Below are 17,002 nucleotides of genomic sequence, written 5' to 3' on the forward strand. Positions count from 1 at the left end.
GGGCCCCATAACCGCAGAGGCATGGAGGAATGTGAACTAGGGAGCATTAACAATGACAGCAACAGATTCAGAGAAGCAAAATATTCCCCATCCATGGCCTTATTTCAGAATTGTTTGATGTAGTTGGCAACAAGAATGATTTTTGAATGTTGTTTTTTTGCTATCTTAAAAAAACACCAGCTTGTCTGTCTTTCTCTCTATCTCTGAAAAAACAAGGGAAGATTTCTTTTTTTCAGAAATGACTAATTTGGCATTTTTCGTTATGTTGGTCAACTCATGCAGGACCTGTTGTCTGTTCGCTCATTACTATCATGTCAGAATTGTGCTTGCAGCAAAGCTGTGTCGAGTCATATTTTTTTTCTTCCTCTTAGTAAACTATAAACACTAGTCAACAGGTTTGTAAATTAATAAGAGGGTTACTCTGGTTTTCTCTGGTTCTTTCATTTCACTGTGTTGTTAATTTAAAGGGATAATGATATTATCGTTTTGTCGTCACATATCGCTCGTGTTCGGAGTTAAATTGACGCAAAATTAGAATTTTGAATAATCCGTAGAAATAAATAATATCAAGGAATAATCCTCAATTTGCTATTCTGCCTGTGATCTGTAGATGGCAGTATTGTATATTTACTGGATGCGTTTTCCCGGAGTAAGGTCATGAAGAAGAAGAAGAGCATTGCGGAAGCAGCCTGCCCTGCAACCCCCTTCCAGATAAGCGTGCACGCGCGACATTGAACGGTAGTGGTCAAATGCTGCAAAAATACATCATTTGGTTGTTTTTATGTGTTCAGCAAAGCCTTAAGCAACTATAAAACTGTTGAATAATGCCGTTTTTACTATGAGCAACGCACTGTGTATCACAGTGATGAGGCTGATGGGTTCGTCGTTTGAAATACTGTACTGATAGTAAAGAAACATAACAAAAACTACAATGTACATGTAGGAAGTAAAGCATGTTTGGTGTGTCTCCCAAGAACTATTTGGGCTTTAACACAATACCATATAATGTTCTTTCCGTTGTGTACTGTAAGAAAAACAATAAAATGTACTTAAATTGGAGGATTTTAGTAGATTCTGTACTTTTCTAATGGGGTGTGTTCAATCTGCACAGCACAATTATTTAACGAGGTCATGCACTCGCTTTCAATGATGTAGCAGTTCTGTAGGCCTGCCTCAATTGGTAACACAGTTATGTGTGCTCTCTGTTTTTAGATTATGGCTGCAGGTTGTGTGCGGCAACTGCTTTGTCATGCAGTCCACATGGTGAATGGGGGGAGTCCAGGCTCTTGGACACCAGCATTGAGGATTCTTAGGTGTGAAAAGAGCAGCATCTTTGCTAAGCCTTGGAGATGGTCTTCCTTCTGCACAGATGCGGATGACTCGAACCAGACTCCTGCAGTGAAGAAAAAAAAGCAGGATCCTCGGGCTCGTACCACAATCACCAGCGTCGGCCGGAAAATCCCGCAGCGCCAGATCCAAGTCATCAGTGAGGAAGGGGAAAACTTGGGTCTCCTCCACCGCGCAAATGTGCTCAGAATCATGGATGAGAAGGGCCTCAAACTGGTGGTACTCAGTGAACGTCAGGATCCTCCGGTGTATCGTCTGATGAGTGGGAAACAAATCCACGAAGAACAGATGAAAATGTGGGAAAAACAGAAAGCCAAGGCAGGTGTGTGAAACCAAAATAAGTTCCATTTTCTTTGGACACAAGTCTCATCACTTGCGCACAGAGCTGTAAAAAGACCCTAAACTAAATTCTGTACCTGTATTTTTTTAACACGCGTGTATTTAACTTGAGAATTGCGAGTTACGGGACGACTTAGTTGCAGCAATATCACACATTTCTAGGTTGTGTACAAAAGGCAAAGGCAAATGTGTTGATTTGGCTGAAAACGACACTGGCGATTGAGGCCTCATTCACCTAAAGATTTCACAAGCAGGTGAAATGCAGTGTACAACAGCTGATTGTGGTGCATTTTGTATAGCTCCTGTGCAGGTCAAAGAGCTCACCTTTTCTTCGAGTATTGCTTCTCACGACCTGATGACCAAACTGAAGCAGGTGGAGAGCTGGTTGGAGAAGAAGCACCATGTTAGGATAACACTACGCTCTCCACGCAAAGAGTCCACAAACAACTTGGTGAGGAAGATCCGCTCCCATTTCACCACTGGTTCAAAATTTATCACACATTGTGCCTTGATTTTCCCCACATGATGAATCTCATTTTCACACAGGATGAAAACCTAGAGCACATGGTTCATCAAATGGAGGTGATGGTGGGATTTGTTTCAAAGCCAAAAGTCATACGTGAGGGTCAAGCAGCCATGTGTATCCTTCGGCCACCTTCAGCAAAGGAACTGTCCAAAAGAGACAAAGATCAACCTCCATTGTTGCAGTCTGCCAGCCCAAAGGCTGCTGACAATGAAATGTCGCCTCTGGACACAAAAGAGGACTCTTCAATAATGACCAATAAGAAATAGGACATATTTGCAATTAAAATAGACTGACTGGTTAGCACATCCACCTCACAGTTCTGAGGTCCCGGATTCAAATCCAGCCTCCCCTGTGTGGAGTTTGCGTGTTCTCCCCGTTCCTGCGTGGGTTTTCTCTGGATACTCCGGTTTCCCCCCACATCCCAAAAACATGCAGGCTGGGTTAGTTGAAGACTCTAAATTTTCCATGGGTATGAATGTGAGCGTAAATGTTTGTTTTGTCTCTGTGCCCTGCGATTGGCTGCTCAACAATTAAACAATTCAAGCATGGTTGGTCTAAAATAAGATATATTCTGGTTATAATGCAAATGTTTTGGACACGTCTTAATTAACAGGTAAGGGGGTTAGTCTCCACTGAGACTAAACTGAATTAAAAATGTTGTACAAACGCTCTGGTCCTGGTGATAACTGCCATCTTCAGTATTACTCCTAGCCATGGAAGATGCTCTAATGTCACAGTCCTCACTTAATTTGTCTTCTTTTGTGTAAGAGGCAGACACCAGATGTTTACACTCCAGTCACAGAGTCAACAGCCTGGCCACTGTCACCTAAACATGATGTTAAATGAATAATCCACTCAAATGCTAATATATCAAACCAAAGCCACAAAATTAATAGATTAGATGTCACTGATTCCGCTAATACTGGTACTCTTCTGACTGCAGTATTCAGTTTTTTTTGTGTGTTTTGTTTTGGTTTTTCATCTACGATAAAATAAATAGGTCAAAACATTTTTGTTATCCTATTGCTCTTTGGAGGCATTAATTGACTACTTGTTTTACTGAAATGGTTAGTTGTGGTGAACTTAATTCATTACCTGATTAGAGGATAACCATCCACACCACTATATATATATATCTTGCCTTTATTCAAGAATGAAGTCCTTTCATGGTAAAAAATAACTAATTTGGCTTACAGATACATTCACTTGTCACAGATAAATGTGCTTCACACTTGATCCAACACCTTTCTTGCGCTTTCAGCATTAGACAACCATGGAACTTTCACAGTCATGCTCTGTCTGTACATAAAAAAAATAAAATTAAACTGAACATATGGAAACTAAAACATCCAACTAATAACCTTAAGCTCCTCCTTAAACCTGAAAATATAAACTTTCCTAAACTTAAAAAATTAAAAGTGGCTTTGACTCGCATGCAAAACATTTGTCAATAAGCCTCGAGTACTTTGTAGGAGGAGAAGGGTTTGACAAAGTGATAGTCCAGGTTGCCGCAGTGAGGGCACTGCTGGACATTGCTGTACTCGGAGAAATACTGCATCCCGACACGAACATCCACCACCGGCTTCCCGCAGTGTTTACAGTTGAGACGAGCCTGGTGGCACACAGAGTGACATAGGTCATTAGAAAAAATGACAATCTTTGTACATCAAACATGAAATTGGGCTTTTCTTTCCATTTGCTGAAACACTTAGCTAAAAACAGTATATTAGGATGTTCAACAACATACCCCAACCATCAGTTTGAAGACATTCAACAATGTATCCCAAAAGTTAAAATTTATAATGAAATGAGAAAAAAAAATTGAATTTCTACCAGAATACAGTTGTAAGCAAATTACAAATTTTTTTGTCATATTTTTAAGTGTTGTCATATTACTTCTTCGTGGCATTGCAAGTGTAAAAATATGAATCAGCAAAAATATTAGTTGGGGATCATCAAGATGTTTCCTGGCGAGCCTTTGTGTTGTTGTTTTTTGTCAGCAATGTTTTTTGTCTTGCAAGTCCCGCATGGATCCCATTTTTGTCAATTATCTTTCTCATGGTTGAGTCATAAAAACTGACCTTTACTGAGGCCAATAAGGCCTATTGTTCTTTGAATTTCATTTTCAGTTCTTGAGTGACCTCCTAAATGAGTCGTCTTTGTACTTTATGAGTAATTTGGGTTGACTGACCACTCCGGATAGGATTCAGAAATTTTCCCAGTTATCTCTATTTATGGATTATTACCCTGACCGTGGTTCGCTGGAGTCCCAAAGCCCTGGAAATGGCATTGTAACCTATTCCACACTGATAGATTTCAATTACATTTGTTCTAGAATTTCTTTGGATCGTAGCATGCCAAGTTTCTTTTTGTGATCATGGAGCCTACTTTGTCTGACAAGTGATTTCTTGATTCGACAAATCAGTCAGTAATTAGGCCTGGGTGTGACCAATACAAATTAGCTATTAATCATTTTGGGCTTAATGGTATGTCTCCTTCAATTGTTATTTGTAATATTGATGAGATATATTTATTCCTATTGCTACTTTTCTTTCCGTCAACTGATGTTTCCAAGAAAAAAGAACACTGTAACCACCAATGACAGATTGTCACTACAATTGCACACATTTTTTTATGCGTATATCTGCACTTCTACCTGACAACAAGGTGAAGCAGCCAGGATGTCGTAGGTGTACATGGTGCCCAGTTGGTGCCAGCTCCCATCCCAGCGGGACTTGCACTTGATGCATACGATCTTGTGGACACCTTCTAGACAATCCACACATATGGCATAGAGGTGCATTAACCTGCCTGTTAGAGATGAAAAAAGATGATTAGTTGCCAAATAAAGCATCAGTAGGGGGGGGGGGATAGTGAACGCCCTTGAAAGTGTCATTTTGCGTTTACTGCATTAAATATCCAGCATATTAACTAAGGTTTAGTTATTTGCTGTGGTGAAGTGAGAAATTGTATATTTACCAGACAAAGAACTCAGTAAGAAAGACACTGTACCATTTTTGAAGCTTCTACTGAGGATACAACCCTTTGTTGCATATTATATTAGTGTTTCATTCATACATAATTTACTTCGCTTGAAATTCCTGATGAATAATCAACATTTAACTAGTTTCCAGCTGAGGAAAAGGAAGAAAAATAAGCCAGTGAATGGTACATGATGAACACAACATAATTCACAATCTGTTTGCAACCTGATGTCTTGAAATAAACATTGATCATTTTAAGGTGTTGCAATGTTTATACAAGCACCGCATTTAACAGTGAATAGTAAAGTTAACAGAGAGGTTAATGCTAAAAGAGAGAAAGGTATCCATGCCGGTCCACCAATATGATCAACTATCTGAAAGTGGATGATTTGGGGCTTACCATGTCAATGACAGACGCTATTCTCCTCATTATAAGCTTGTGTATGATCAAAATCATAGCGAAGCTGTTCAATTAGATACAGCACAGTAATACAGTACATCAAATGTGTCCTAAAACAAGGTCATACTAACACAATAGGATTATATTTGAGTGTTCAGACTTGTTTTTTTTCTCCCACATACTACATATGCATGCTGCAGCCTTCTACCCTTCTGTAAATAACAGCCATGGCGTCAAACCAAATTTTTAATCAATCGCCACTTTTGAACAGAACGGCCAAATTAAACTGTCCCTAGAAACGGTTACATAAAGCATGGAAAGCCGAATAAAATATCCTTTCATAGTTATGCCATGCACCATCCACATCAAAGCGTGTGGGCCAGTACAGTACATCAAAGAATCTTGTGCAAGCATAGTGATAATTCACATTAACACGACACAAATAGACTTCAATGCTTTACTGTTAATAATTACAGTACGTGCATTTTTTAATTCAACTTTGCCAACTATTATACAAAAAGAATACAATTTTAAAACAAAAAAAATGTATAATGAATAACCTTGATTTTCATTGACTTATGGGAAGCGAATGCAATGTTGTGGCTTGACAATGTATAGATTAAATAATTCCAAATGATACCAAGAATCCGGTCTGACCTTGCAGGTGGCAAGGAACATCATACTCAATCTCATCGTGGCGTGATGGGCTAAGGAACATCGTCCCATCCACTAGTGGAAACTGTTCGAACACTGGCAGGGCCCGGTGGCACAGCGCACAGTTGACCACGTTCCTCTGGCTTGCACTGAGTGTGGACAGGATGAACCTATAAGACAAGTAGACAACAGTGTGTAAACTTCACAAAGGTTCTAAACTTCAATGTGACTTCCTTTTTGTGGTCATTCTAAACCGGCTAAATTGTAGTTGGATGAAAGACAACTTCTTATTTGCCAATTCCTCTGTCTCACTGATTCTTCACACATGAATTGCCTTGGCAGAACAATGTGGGATATCTGATTGAGACATTTTTACACCATGTTTTTTACTCGTCATCCCCTAAAACAAATATCCATCACAGAATAATCTGTTTTAAGTTTGTTAGACTTAAAATATTTGAATGAACAGGACCGTCAGGAAGTGAAAATGGAAGAAATATGGACTTGCTCCACTCTTTTGAGAAGTCGTTCTGGAAGATTTTGGAGTGTAATAATGTTTGTCAATTCATCCAGAAGAACATTTGTGAGGTCTGATAGTGGACCTGAGAAAGGGTCTGGCTCACAATCTGTTGTAGGTCTCAGCAAAGATGTTGGAGGCATAGAAAAAGTTTCAATAAGTTCTTGGTATGCCGAGTGTGCTTAAAGGGAATGTTTGCAATTTCTGAAAAAATATCATAGTTTGTCATTTTTGTTAAAACTCTCAGTATGACCGGACAGTAGTACATTATTAAAATGACCTGTGGGGGGAAAAAAATCATCCCTCTCTAGCCCCATCTTGTCCCACTAATTTGATTTTTAAGAAATCACTGCCCCACCCCCCAAATATTGGCAAGCTTGCACCGGGGCACTGTCATCCTTGCGCGCTGCCCCATGTCGAACACCAAGAAAACCAAGTGCAGTGTGAAAAGGCCTTTAGGCTCAAGGTCATCCGCGACCCTCATGAGGACAAGTGGTACAGAAAATAGATGGATGGATATCTTTTACATCAACAGATGATGGTATGGGAACAACACAACGATCGCCCATGACACAGCTCTGAAATATTATGACAAGTAGACTTTACATGTTCAGGGGTCGTACCTGCGCAGTTCTTCTCCTTGACCTGCCTGGGCATCATCCTCCATTCGAACATGGTAGGTGTTGAGTTTATGGCGAGGGATGTGAGTGAGTAGCTCTGAGAGGTCCAGCCTCCTCAGGAACTGCACAGGTTGAGGAAGGGTACCATCACCTAAGCTGCCGGAGGCAAGTCGGTGATGAAGAGGGAGGGTGAAGGCCATCGGCAGGGGTAGAACAGCTGCGGCGTCAAGGTGAGGAATGCAACCAGAGGCTCGGCTGAGGGCTCCCCCGACTAAAAGATGCTTCCGCTGCGCGTCCATGTGGACTGCGGATTTGAGGAATTCTCCTAATTGACGGGAGCCCCGAAAACCTGAGCCAACACCGCCAGGTCCGAGGACAGAGGTGGGCGAGAAGGAAAAACCAGTTGGAGGAGACTGTCCTGGGGAGTCACATGGAGACTTCAAAGGAGGCCCTAAAGGAAAGAGACCGCCTGCTGCTCCTGCTCCTCTCTCAATTGAGTTCTGGCGGTCCACTGATTGTCTTCGTGGTAGCTCCTGACTTGATGCTCTGTGTGCTGTTTTACCGACTCCTCCCGCTAGCTTGTTTTTCCTGGGGTCCTCAAACACACTGTCCCCAGACCCAGAAGCCCCTCCACAGGACCCCGTCCTCCCAGTGCCCCTCTCAGATGGCTTCTTCTTTCGTTCGTCCTGCATGCGCTTCACCTGATACCAGTCAGTGTCTTTTTTCAGATGACCCTGACCGCAACGGCAGGAGCAAAACCTAAAAGCCAAGTCATATCCTTTCTTGGTCCACATGTTTTGCCGACACTGCTTCTCATTCCATGAGCGTGCACGGCCGATGCAGTTGAACTGTACCAGAATGGAGCTCTCCCACTCGTAGAAACACTGCAGATGCATCCAGTTTCCACAAGGACAGAGTTCATTGTTGCACTGGATCCTCTGGTAGTCATCCTTCTCCAGGTCAATGGGCCGGCCCAAGCTGCAGCCCAGAGGGGTCGCACACTGGACCTCTGAAGGATTAAAGACAGGAGGAGACCAGACTATTATTGTGTCCTATGTACAGTGAGATTTATTCGATGCATTTAACACAGAGGGGCAGTAGGCACAAACTGTATAAGCACCCAAATCCACATCTGTTCACAGAGCAGCGTCCCGCAATTTGATAATTAGATGTGTCACGATGTCCGTACCATGTCTCGGTGTGACACATAAAATACTTGTCAGACAGTGACAATTGTTTTCAACACAAAGGGCTGGAAAAGTGACTCTCTTACATACCCTGGTCTCGACTTTCCGCTATTCCTTTTTACACAGCCACCTGCCTGTCTCTTGGAATACCAGGAAGTTTTACTCCAACTCTCCATTGCGTGTCTGTATCATTCACACGGAAAATTGAAAAAAGACGACTCTGAGGGGCAGTGTGAAAAGGGCTGATAAGGACTTGGGCTTTGGACCAGAGATTTGTGAGTTTAACATCCATAAGTGGGGAGGAACTATGTAAATTAGGGCTAGTTTAGGTCCAAATCCCTAAACTGGGACCAGAACTGTGCGCCCTCTTGACAGTGAGGTGACAGTGCTACTAACTAACTAGCCACTAATGCATCATCAGCTTGTGCCAAACATTATCATCAAACTCAATACATGCAAGTCTTCCATCCGGAATCCCTAAAGAGCACGACTTTAAACGAACAGCAAAATCACGTAATTAAGAATTACCCATCATCCACGGCATATCAAACTAAAAACATGGGTGGCACTTGCAAAGGACACCTAAAAAATAACATTGGTCTTGATTTATCATTATTATTTAATGATGTATTAAATGGACTAAGACGCAGCTCAATTCAAGCTGTGCCAACATTCAACTCTGGGTATGAAACAACACGCAAATGTGGGGGTTCTGGCTTTTTCTTGAGGAAGATAATCCACCAGTTGGTTTTAAACTACAAGGGATTTCCAAACCAAGTATATATAAAGAGTATATTAAAAGAGATCGATTGAATGAGTTGTATAATAAGGTTATTAGTATGTAATAACAAGTACCACTGCAATTTGTGTCTAATAAGCCTGCACAGGAATAGAGGCAAACGCGTGGTGAAATACATCACCCTCCTATAACACTGTGTGGGCAGTCAGCTGCAATCTACACAATCAACACTGGCTGGCATTAGATCTAAATGTGCATGCAACAAATGGCGTGGCCATATTCATTGCACAATTGAACACATTTGGGGTAGTGTGTTTGTTTGTAGCGCCGAATTCCCTTCATCAATTTGACAATTGTGCATAGGCCTATCGTTCCAAGGCTGCAGATCGAACGAGGTACTTCGCGAGCAATACATTGAAGGAGACAGCGGCAGCAGATCAACTGCTTGAGGAAATGCACTTTATCAGCCATGTTATGTGGATTCCAATCACTGGAAACAAAATATTGTCAAGTGAGCAGACTTTCTGTGTCGGATAAAACACGAACGATATAAAAACACACTGGGTTTCTCACTAGGCCCCCAATCGTCATGGAGCCTACGTTTGCAGATCTTCTGCGAACCCTTCAAATGTCATCATTTCGCATGGGAAGTTTTGCAACGGCTGGATTTCTTTGCAACGGAAGGCAGACGTTTTTGCAACGTCGCTGTGCAAGCATCGTCGCACAGCCGCAAAGGCAGAGCAGGGCAGGAAGGTAGCATCACCAAACTCGTAAATGTACGTCTGTGTCCTGTTTCCCCTCTTACCAGTCGAACGCTCGCTCCCGGGTGCAGCAGCGGCAGCGGCGGCAGCGACAACAGCAGCAGCAGCAGCAGCAGCAACCGCGGCCGCTCCTCCTGTTGCGGCCGCACAGGCTCCACTTTCCTGTTCATCTCCGCTACTGTTGGTGCGTTTGCTCTTCTTCCCCTTGTTGTTCTTCTGGTTGGGCATTTTTTATTTGATTTTTTTTTTTTTCATACGATTCGTGAGTCGAGTGTTATGTTCGTTCGCTTTCATGAACGCCTGGTGACAACGTAGTCTGTCATTTCTGTGGACTCCATTTCTGCACGGTTACTCTCGATGTTTAGTGAATAACAGACGTGTTGTTGTTGCTGTCGAAGTAGTTGTTATTAGTCTCTTCGTGCAGCTCTCAAAGCAGCACTTATTACGCTGGTATAACCTTTAAAAGAGAGAAGGCGTGCCCGTCTCTTGTTTTCATTCGTGTTCTGTCGTCTTCTTCCTCCCCCGTGACGTCACTGGACCCCTGGCATTGGCCGACGGCGACCTGTGCTGCGTCCAAGTAACCTGGGAATCCTGAAAGCTAATCGCTTTTTAGACACCAGTCAGAAAACTCACCGTCTATGAAAATGTATTGATCCTGGATAATTACTGAAGCAAGAAGACCAAACGATATAAAATTGGGGAGGAAAAAAAAAAACTTTGATTGGAGATACAATGAAAATAAATCAATGCATTTGTCTTGTACAACAAAAGGAAGTGAAGTGTGTATTTAGTATTTATTATGCATTTATGATTAATATTAAAATAACTACATGGGAATCATGTTAAAACATCCATCCATCCATCCATTTTCTGAGCCGCTTATCCTCACTAGGGTCGCGGGCGCGCTGGAGCCTATCCCAGCTGTCATCGGGCAGGAGGCGGGGTACACCCCGAACTGGTTGCCAGCCAATCGCAGGGCACATACAAACAGACAACCATTCGCACTCACAGTCATGCCTACGGGCAATTTAGAGTCTCCAATTAATGCATGTTTTTGGGATGTGGGAGGAAACCGGAGTGCCCGGAGAAAACCCACGCAGGCACGGGGAGAACATGCAAACTCCACACAGTCGGGGCCGGGGATTTAACCCGGGTCCTCAGAACTGTGAGGCTGACGCTCTAACCAGTCGTCCACCGTGTTAAAACAAAATAGAAAAATAAGAAAATGACTAAAACCACAGTGTGTGTGTGTAGGATTATCTTTGCAAAGGCACAATTGCAAATATAGTAACATACAGCTCTTGCGTTGGATCTTATGCAAGTGTACCTAGTGTTGAGGCCAGTGAGTGACTATTGTAATAAATGTCTTGAATAACAAATTGATGTTTTTCCTTTCCTGACTTTAATAATGTTATAGCCCACTTGAATAAGAACCAGCATAATACTGTTTTCTCCCCTGACGTTCAGCTGTTGACCGCAGCGAGCCCTCAAAGGGAATGAAGAAATAAGGGAGAGCAGGTCATCTGCATCATATTCATGTGGGAGGCAACTGATTTATGATACAAGGTTATTCACCAGACTTGAGTTGTGATATGACTGAATTTCTTATCACATCTGTCGTTTTTCATTTTGCATGAGGGATTCAGACATGGACGTGAACCTTGGATTAAATAAATTTTACTTTTGTTGATTTATAGAAGACAAAATTTCCCTTCCTAATAAATGTAACCAAAGTGAATATGAAGCAATTTAGAAACCAAGTGGAGTTAATGTTCCATCCATTCTATTGGATGCATTATGGAGTCTATCCCAGCTGACTTTGGCCGAGAAGCAGATAACACCTGGACCGGTCAGTGGCCAATCGCAGGGCACATTTACACTCATATAATGGACAATTTAAGAGTCTTTAATTAACTTAAAATGCACGGCATGATTTGGGAATGGGAATAAACCAGAATACACACACAGCGAGAGTACATGCAACCACCACAAAGGAAAGCTGGAGCCAAAATTCAAACCCTGAAACTCAGGACTGTGAGGCAGACGTGCTTACCACAAAGTCACTATGTTGCCCGGATTTAAAGGTATGTTTGAAAACATTTAAAATGCACAACTACAAATTACTTTGCACATCTTACTGCAATGGTACCAGAATACAAGCGAATACTCTTACATGTTCCATCTTTTCTACCACGAAACAAAATGTGCGGCAAAACAAGGTGAAGTGTAAAGATTTTATTTATTAGAATGTAGACATGGGTTATTGCCAATACAAAATATTGTGATAACCAATACCAACACAGGATGCCGGCGCGATGCATTAATTCACAGACACGGATCAAAGTGTAGACAGCTCGAGGTATTGGTGCTGTTCTGGCAAGCGCTCTCGCCTCTTCTTGCTCCATCTTCGCATATCATTTACATTCGAGTTAAGAAAGGTCATTCTTGAGCAAAAACAGTGTGTCCCCACCTAATAGAATCTATATTACCAGGGCGATCTTTTTCCAGTGCTATTATCAAGATGATAGCCAATGTTTTTTACAATACAGTCCATTCACTTTAGTTACAGTTCAAATTCATTTCACATAAAATATGATCCCTCTAAGGCTGATGGAATACCAATTACAAGGCATGTTGTTTAAAAAAAAAAAACTACTAACAAATTAACACCTGACACAATAGATCCACCTAGGTTGCCATGAGAGCAGTAGATGTGAATGGGACATTGAACTTGCAGACCAGGCATCTCACTGCTTGAATCTCCCATAATTGTTAGAAATGTACACAAGCCTACATCATGTGATGTAGCACACCACCGGAGCAATCAAAACCATGCAGAGTTGATAGTTTTATACGAGTAGTAATTCCTGTTTAAATGTGGCTCATTTTCAGCCTCATACAAGACGGTTGTGCTATCGTCAGATTTTAAATAATATAACATTACATTTTGATGTGATTGTGCCTGATCTGCGAGTTTCATTGGACCTACAGTACAAAACAAACAGTGGTGAATAGACAAATTAAAAAAAACTATTACCAGTACTAGCTCATTCATTCATTAAGGTTATTTGGTTGAGTTGATTTGGTCCTGAGAGAAAGTGCAAATTGATATTTTTTGTTGGCACCCCGTAGCAATTACAGTATATGCTTGAAAAAAAATTGCACTTACAAACATGTGTCCAATGTAAACGCTATCCATTCGATAGATTTTGGAGTTTGGTTGGCAAGGAAAAAAATATTCTGTACAAAAAGGTGGGATGTACATCACATGGCAAAGAATACAAAAAGGTACAAATGTCTTGCTGAAATGCAATTGTCTTCAAAGATTTCTGGTCTTGAATTTATCATGTGCTAATACAAAAGTTGAGAGGTAGCATAATGGACTCGTGTAAATGTAGAGAACCATCTTTAGCTGAAATAGCATATTTTAGCTATTTTTTGTGGGATTAGTCCAGATATTTAATTTTTGATATGCACACCGAGTGCCGAATGTTACCTTGTGTACCTTTAAAAACATCTCCACTAGAAATGATTTGTCGCTAACAGTTTGCTCTGATTACGCAAGTTTGCATGACATAACAAAAGTTGCTTATGATGCCTGTTAAGCGAGACTGTTTAGGATCCGCTCACAGCATGAATTACCCTGCAATTTGACCCGTGTTCAGTAAATTACAGTAGCTCTTCAATGTTCTTTTTCACCCTGAGCATTTTGTTTTGAAGAAATCTGTTACTTTTATGTTTACAATTCAGTCAAAATTTTCAAATACAACTAATTATACACCAGACTGTTTTGTTGTATCAAGCCAGTGTGCTTTGTTTGAGGAGCCACAAGTCATTAAAAATATCCTTGTCATTTGTGGCTGTTAAATAGCCCTTGAAATCCCCACGCCCAATTACAGGTTTGAAATCAAACTAATCTAAATTAAAGTGAATACAAATTATACCAGCAGAGTTTCTAACTTGTTTGGTCTTCGAATGGGAATTCAATCACTGGGTTTTCCACATTTTGGAAGGGGGGAGAAAAAAAATAAAAAAATAAAAATAAAAAACTTTTAATTGACACAGCAGAAGCTCAGTATTTGGAAAAGAAAGCAAAACACTTCCACCTGCAGCCGCTGCGGGAAACAGAGACCTCATTTTTGGAGCAGAACGATGTCAACATCATCATGGACGCCCTGCAGAAGGATCTCGCTGTCGAAGCTGACAATTTTATTTCTCTTGGCGGCCCTCAGGGTGCCCACCAATGCCTCGAAGATGTTGGCACAGCGGTCGTCGTTGAACAGCACTCCAAACTTTACACTTGTTTGACCGTCAGCATCTGCAATAAATTTTAGAGAAGTGAATTTTTCAAGCCTCCTGGGAGCAGTATAAGGAAACCGTCGACATAATAATACAGTAGCGCACACGTTTCCTCAAATACTGACTCAATTTCTATAAAGTAGGTTTTATTACTTGTGGACTTAGGAATATTACTACTGAATGTAACGGTCAACAACATAATCAGAGTATGCTCATTTGTTTCCAGCACAAGGAGTAGTCGACTTTTTAAAAAAAAAAAAAAAAAAAAAAAAAAAAAATCACATGAATAACATTTATGGTTTAATTAGACTTGAGGAAAGAACTAGCTTCAAAACAGACTGGCTAGATAAAAGAGAATCACATAATGCCACAATGGACAAGAAGAGCCTGAACTTACTTTTGTTCCCAAGTCGTTCAATCTCCCCCACCAGCAGGTTTACTTCATGGGCAACATTCATTGTTGCTGTGGAAAGGGAATAGAATACAAAAATATAAACATGTTAATGGGGTTCTTAATAGTTTAAGAGGGGTGCTTTTTAGTACAAACCCAAAACAGATTTCATTCACAATATTTTTTCAATGTAGCGGTGCCTCTTAAGACCACAGTCAGTAACGCATTGTAATATCTTTTTTAAATTTAAGCTACGGACATGACCGCCACAATTTCCCAAAACAATTTGAAATGTGGACCCGTCGGACCACAGAACACTTTTCGACTTTGCATCAGTCCGTCTTAGATGAGCTCGGGCCCAGAGAAGCCGGCGGGGTTTCTGGGTGTTGTTGATAAATGGCTTTTGCTTTGCATAATAGAGTTTCAAGTTGCACTTCCGGATGTAGCACCGAACTGTATTTACTGACATTGGTTTTCTGAAGTGTTCCTCAGCCCATGTGGTGATATACTTTACACATTGATGTCGGTTTTTGATGCAGTGACGCCTGACGGATCGAAGGTCACATGCAGTCAATGTTGGTTTTCGGCCAAGGAACGTTGTCCTTAAACTGTTCGACTAGTTTCTCACGCACTTGTTCACAAAGAGGTGAACCTCGCCCCATCTTTGCTTGTGAGTGACTGAGCAGTTCAGTGAAGCTCCTTTTATACCCAATCATGGCACCCACCTGTTCACCTGTGGGATGTTCCAAACAGGTGTTTCATGAGCATTCCTCGACTTTCTCAGCTTTTTTTGGAACGTGTTCCAGCCATAAAATTCCAAGTTAATTATTATTTGCTAAAAACAATTACGTTTATCAGTTCGAACATTAAATATCTTGGCTTTGTAGTCTATTCAATTAAATATAGGTTGAACATGATTTGCAAATCTTTGTATTCTGTTTTTATTTACGTTTAACACAACGCCCCAACTTCATTGGAATTGGGGTTGTACAATAATGCATCAGTAAATTGCAAACTCTTGCTGCTCGCGTTTCCACAAGATTTAGACAAGTCGCATCAAACCTTTTCTACAGCAACTTGGCTGACTGCCTTTACACTGCACAACATACAGTGGATTAAAAACAAGTCTACACACCTCTGTTCAAATGCCAGTTTTTTGTTTTGTTTTTAAAGAGACCAAGATAAATCATTTAAAAACCCTTTCCATCATTGATGCGACCTATAACCTGTACAACTCCATTGGAAAACAAACAATAAAAAAGCGGAAATTATGTTGCTGCACAAGTGTGTCGAAAGGTTTAACCTTGGGTTCATCTGATCATTACACATTTCCCCATGTGTTTGAAATATTTTGTTTGTTGAATTAATTCATCCTTCCATTTCCATTATTTATTTTTTTATTTAATTTATAAAAAGTATTGTGCGGTTTCATAACATTGTCCATGTAATTTACATACGAAGCATGCGAACAAGCGACAACACGAACAGGGCGGATTGCAGTCAATGCGGAAGTGGTTGGTCGACGTTACCGGCTAGCCACCATCTATTAATCCATGACCGTGAAAGCCTTCTCATTACAATGTCCACGTTGGTGATGCATAGCTAGATAATGTATAGAACGACATCAAAACAGTCACCCCTTGATGAGAAGGCTTGGCAGTGGTAACGCTATATACTGTAAGCGGTGATCTGCTTACAGTCGAGAGGGTGGAGTCCTGTTAATACGAATGGAAAGTGCGCTGCCCAAAAACGTTTAAAAATGTCCACCAATATACACTGGTTCCATGTGATATAGATATATATACATTTCCGAACAACTTTAAAATTTCTTACCTGTAGTTATGTGATGTTCGCCTTTTGAACGATGCGGTGCCGGCTGCCTGCTATAAATACTACGCTAAACTACGCTACATTTGAGGTCGTCGTAAATCTTAAAACGCTAAACAGCCCAAGGGACCTGGGCTGATTTTAAAATTCGCACTGAAGTGGACGTGGTTACATTTAAAATAGAATATAAATGTGGTCAATTAAAAAAAGTCAACATGTACCTTGACTTTTTAAAAAAATGTAGCTGATTTTGTTTTCGTGCTTTTAAATCATGAATCTGCCATAAATTGCCAAATTTCGACAAATCCAACTAAGTCACAGCTCGTGATGCATTCAATAAACTGCTGAGCATAGGACATTTTGAGAAAATTGAGCCTCCTTCAGGAATAGCAACGCTAGAAACAGTAGACT

General features: G+C 40.9%; 3 protein-coding genes across 5 annotated transcripts; 1 reads left to right on the plus strand and 2 right to left on the minus strand.

Annotated features, from left to right (window-relative positions):
* Positions 1-636: 636 nt before the first annotated feature.
* Positions 637-10,595, minus strand: heca (hdc homolog, cell cycle regulator). Of its 3 annotated transcripts, XM_061704842.1 has the most exons (7): positions 10,119-10,595; positions 8,242-8,396; positions 7,391-8,121; positions 6,254-6,420; positions 4,869-5,023; positions 2,011-3,824; positions 637-1,602 (listed from the first exon to the last, which is right to left on the minus strand). In XM_061704842.1, the coding sequence occupies exons 1-6, from the start codon at positions 10,300-10,302 to the stop codon at positions 3,660-3,662; spliced, it is 1,557 nt and encodes a 518-aa protein (XP_061560826.1). In that variant the 5' UTR covers positions 10,303-10,595; the 3' UTR covers positions 637-1,602; positions 2,011-3,659. The 3 variants fall into 3 exon arrangements, with proteins under 3 accessions (XP_061560826.1, XP_061560825.1, XP_061560824.1); XM_061704841.1 differs by having other exon boundaries at positions 4,869-4,981; positions 7,391-8,396; XM_061704840.1 differs by having other exon boundaries at positions 7,391-8,396.
* mtif3 (mitochondrial translational initiation factor 3) lies at positions 682-2,878 on the plus strand. Its single transcript, XM_061704843.1, has 4 exons — positions 682-738; positions 1,213-1,669; positions 1,986-2,137; positions 2,233-2,878. The coding sequence occupies exons 2-4, from the start codon at positions 1,216-1,218 to the stop codon at positions 2,476-2,478; spliced, it is 852 nt and encodes a 283-aa protein (XP_061560827.1). The 5' UTR covers positions 682-738; positions 1,213-1,215; the 3' UTR covers positions 2,479-2,878.
* Positions 10,596-12,301: 1,706 nt separating the features above from the next.
* Positions 12,302-16,707, minus strand: abracl (ABRA C-terminal like). Its single transcript, XM_061705079.1, has 3 exons — positions 16,598-16,707; positions 14,771-14,836; positions 12,302-14,392 (listed from the first exon to the last, which is right to left on the minus strand). Exons 2-3 carry the CDS (start codon positions 14,829-14,831, stop codon positions 14,208-14,210), a joined length of 246 nt encoding a protein of 81 aa, XP_061561063.1. The 5' UTR covers positions 14,832-14,836; positions 16,598-16,707; the 3' UTR covers positions 12,302-14,207.
* Between the last annotated feature and the right edge of the window lie 295 nt (positions 16,708-17,002).

Source organism: Phycodurus eques, chromosome 18, assembly GCF_024500275.1.
Source record: "Phycodurus eques isolate BA_2022a chromosome 18, UOR_Pequ_1.1, whole genome shotgun sequence".
NCBI classification, from domain to species: domain Eukaryota; kingdom Metazoa; phylum Chordata; class Actinopteri; order Syngnathiformes; family Syngnathidae; genus Phycodurus; species Phycodurus eques.

What these genes read in the sequence shown, in the direction of transcription:
- mtif3 (XM_061704843.1), top strand. Translation starts at nt 1,216, where the DNA reads ATGGCTGCAGGTTGTGTGCGGCAACTGCTTTGTCATGCAGTCCACATG. An exon ending in AAAACAGAAAGCCAAGGCAG is followed by an intron (nt 1,670 to 1,985) that starts GTGTGTGAAACC and finishes CATTTTGTATAG; the next exon opens with CTCCTGTGCAGGTCAAAGAG. An exon ending in AAGAGTCCACAAACAACTTG is followed by an intron (nt 2,138 to 2,232) that starts GTGAGGAAGATC and finishes ATTTTCACACAG; the next exon opens with GATGAAAACCTAGAGCACAT.
- heca (XM_061704840.1), bottom strand. Translation starts at nt 10,302, where the DNA reads ATGCCCAACCAGAAGAACAACAAGGGGAAGAAGAGCAAACGCACCAAC. An exon ending in CAAGGAGAAGAACTGCGCAG is followed by an intron (nt 6,421 to 7,390) that starts GTACGACCCCTG and finishes CTTGTCTTATAG; the next exon opens with GTTCATCCTGTCCACACTCA. An exon ending in CTGCTTCACCTTGTTGTCAG is followed by an intron (nt 3,825 to 4,868) that starts GTAGAAGTGCAG and finishes GTGTGCCACCAG; the next exon opens with GCTCGTCTCAACTGTAAACA.
- abracl (XM_061705079.1), bottom strand. Translation starts at nt 14,831, where the DNA reads ATGAATGTTGCCCATGAAGTAAACCTGCTGGTGGGGGAGATTGAACGA. An exon ending in TGAACGACTTGGGAACAAAA is followed by an intron (nt 14,393 to 14,770) that starts GTAAGTTCAGGC and finishes AATTTATTGCAG; the next exon opens with ATGCTGACGGTCAAACAAGT.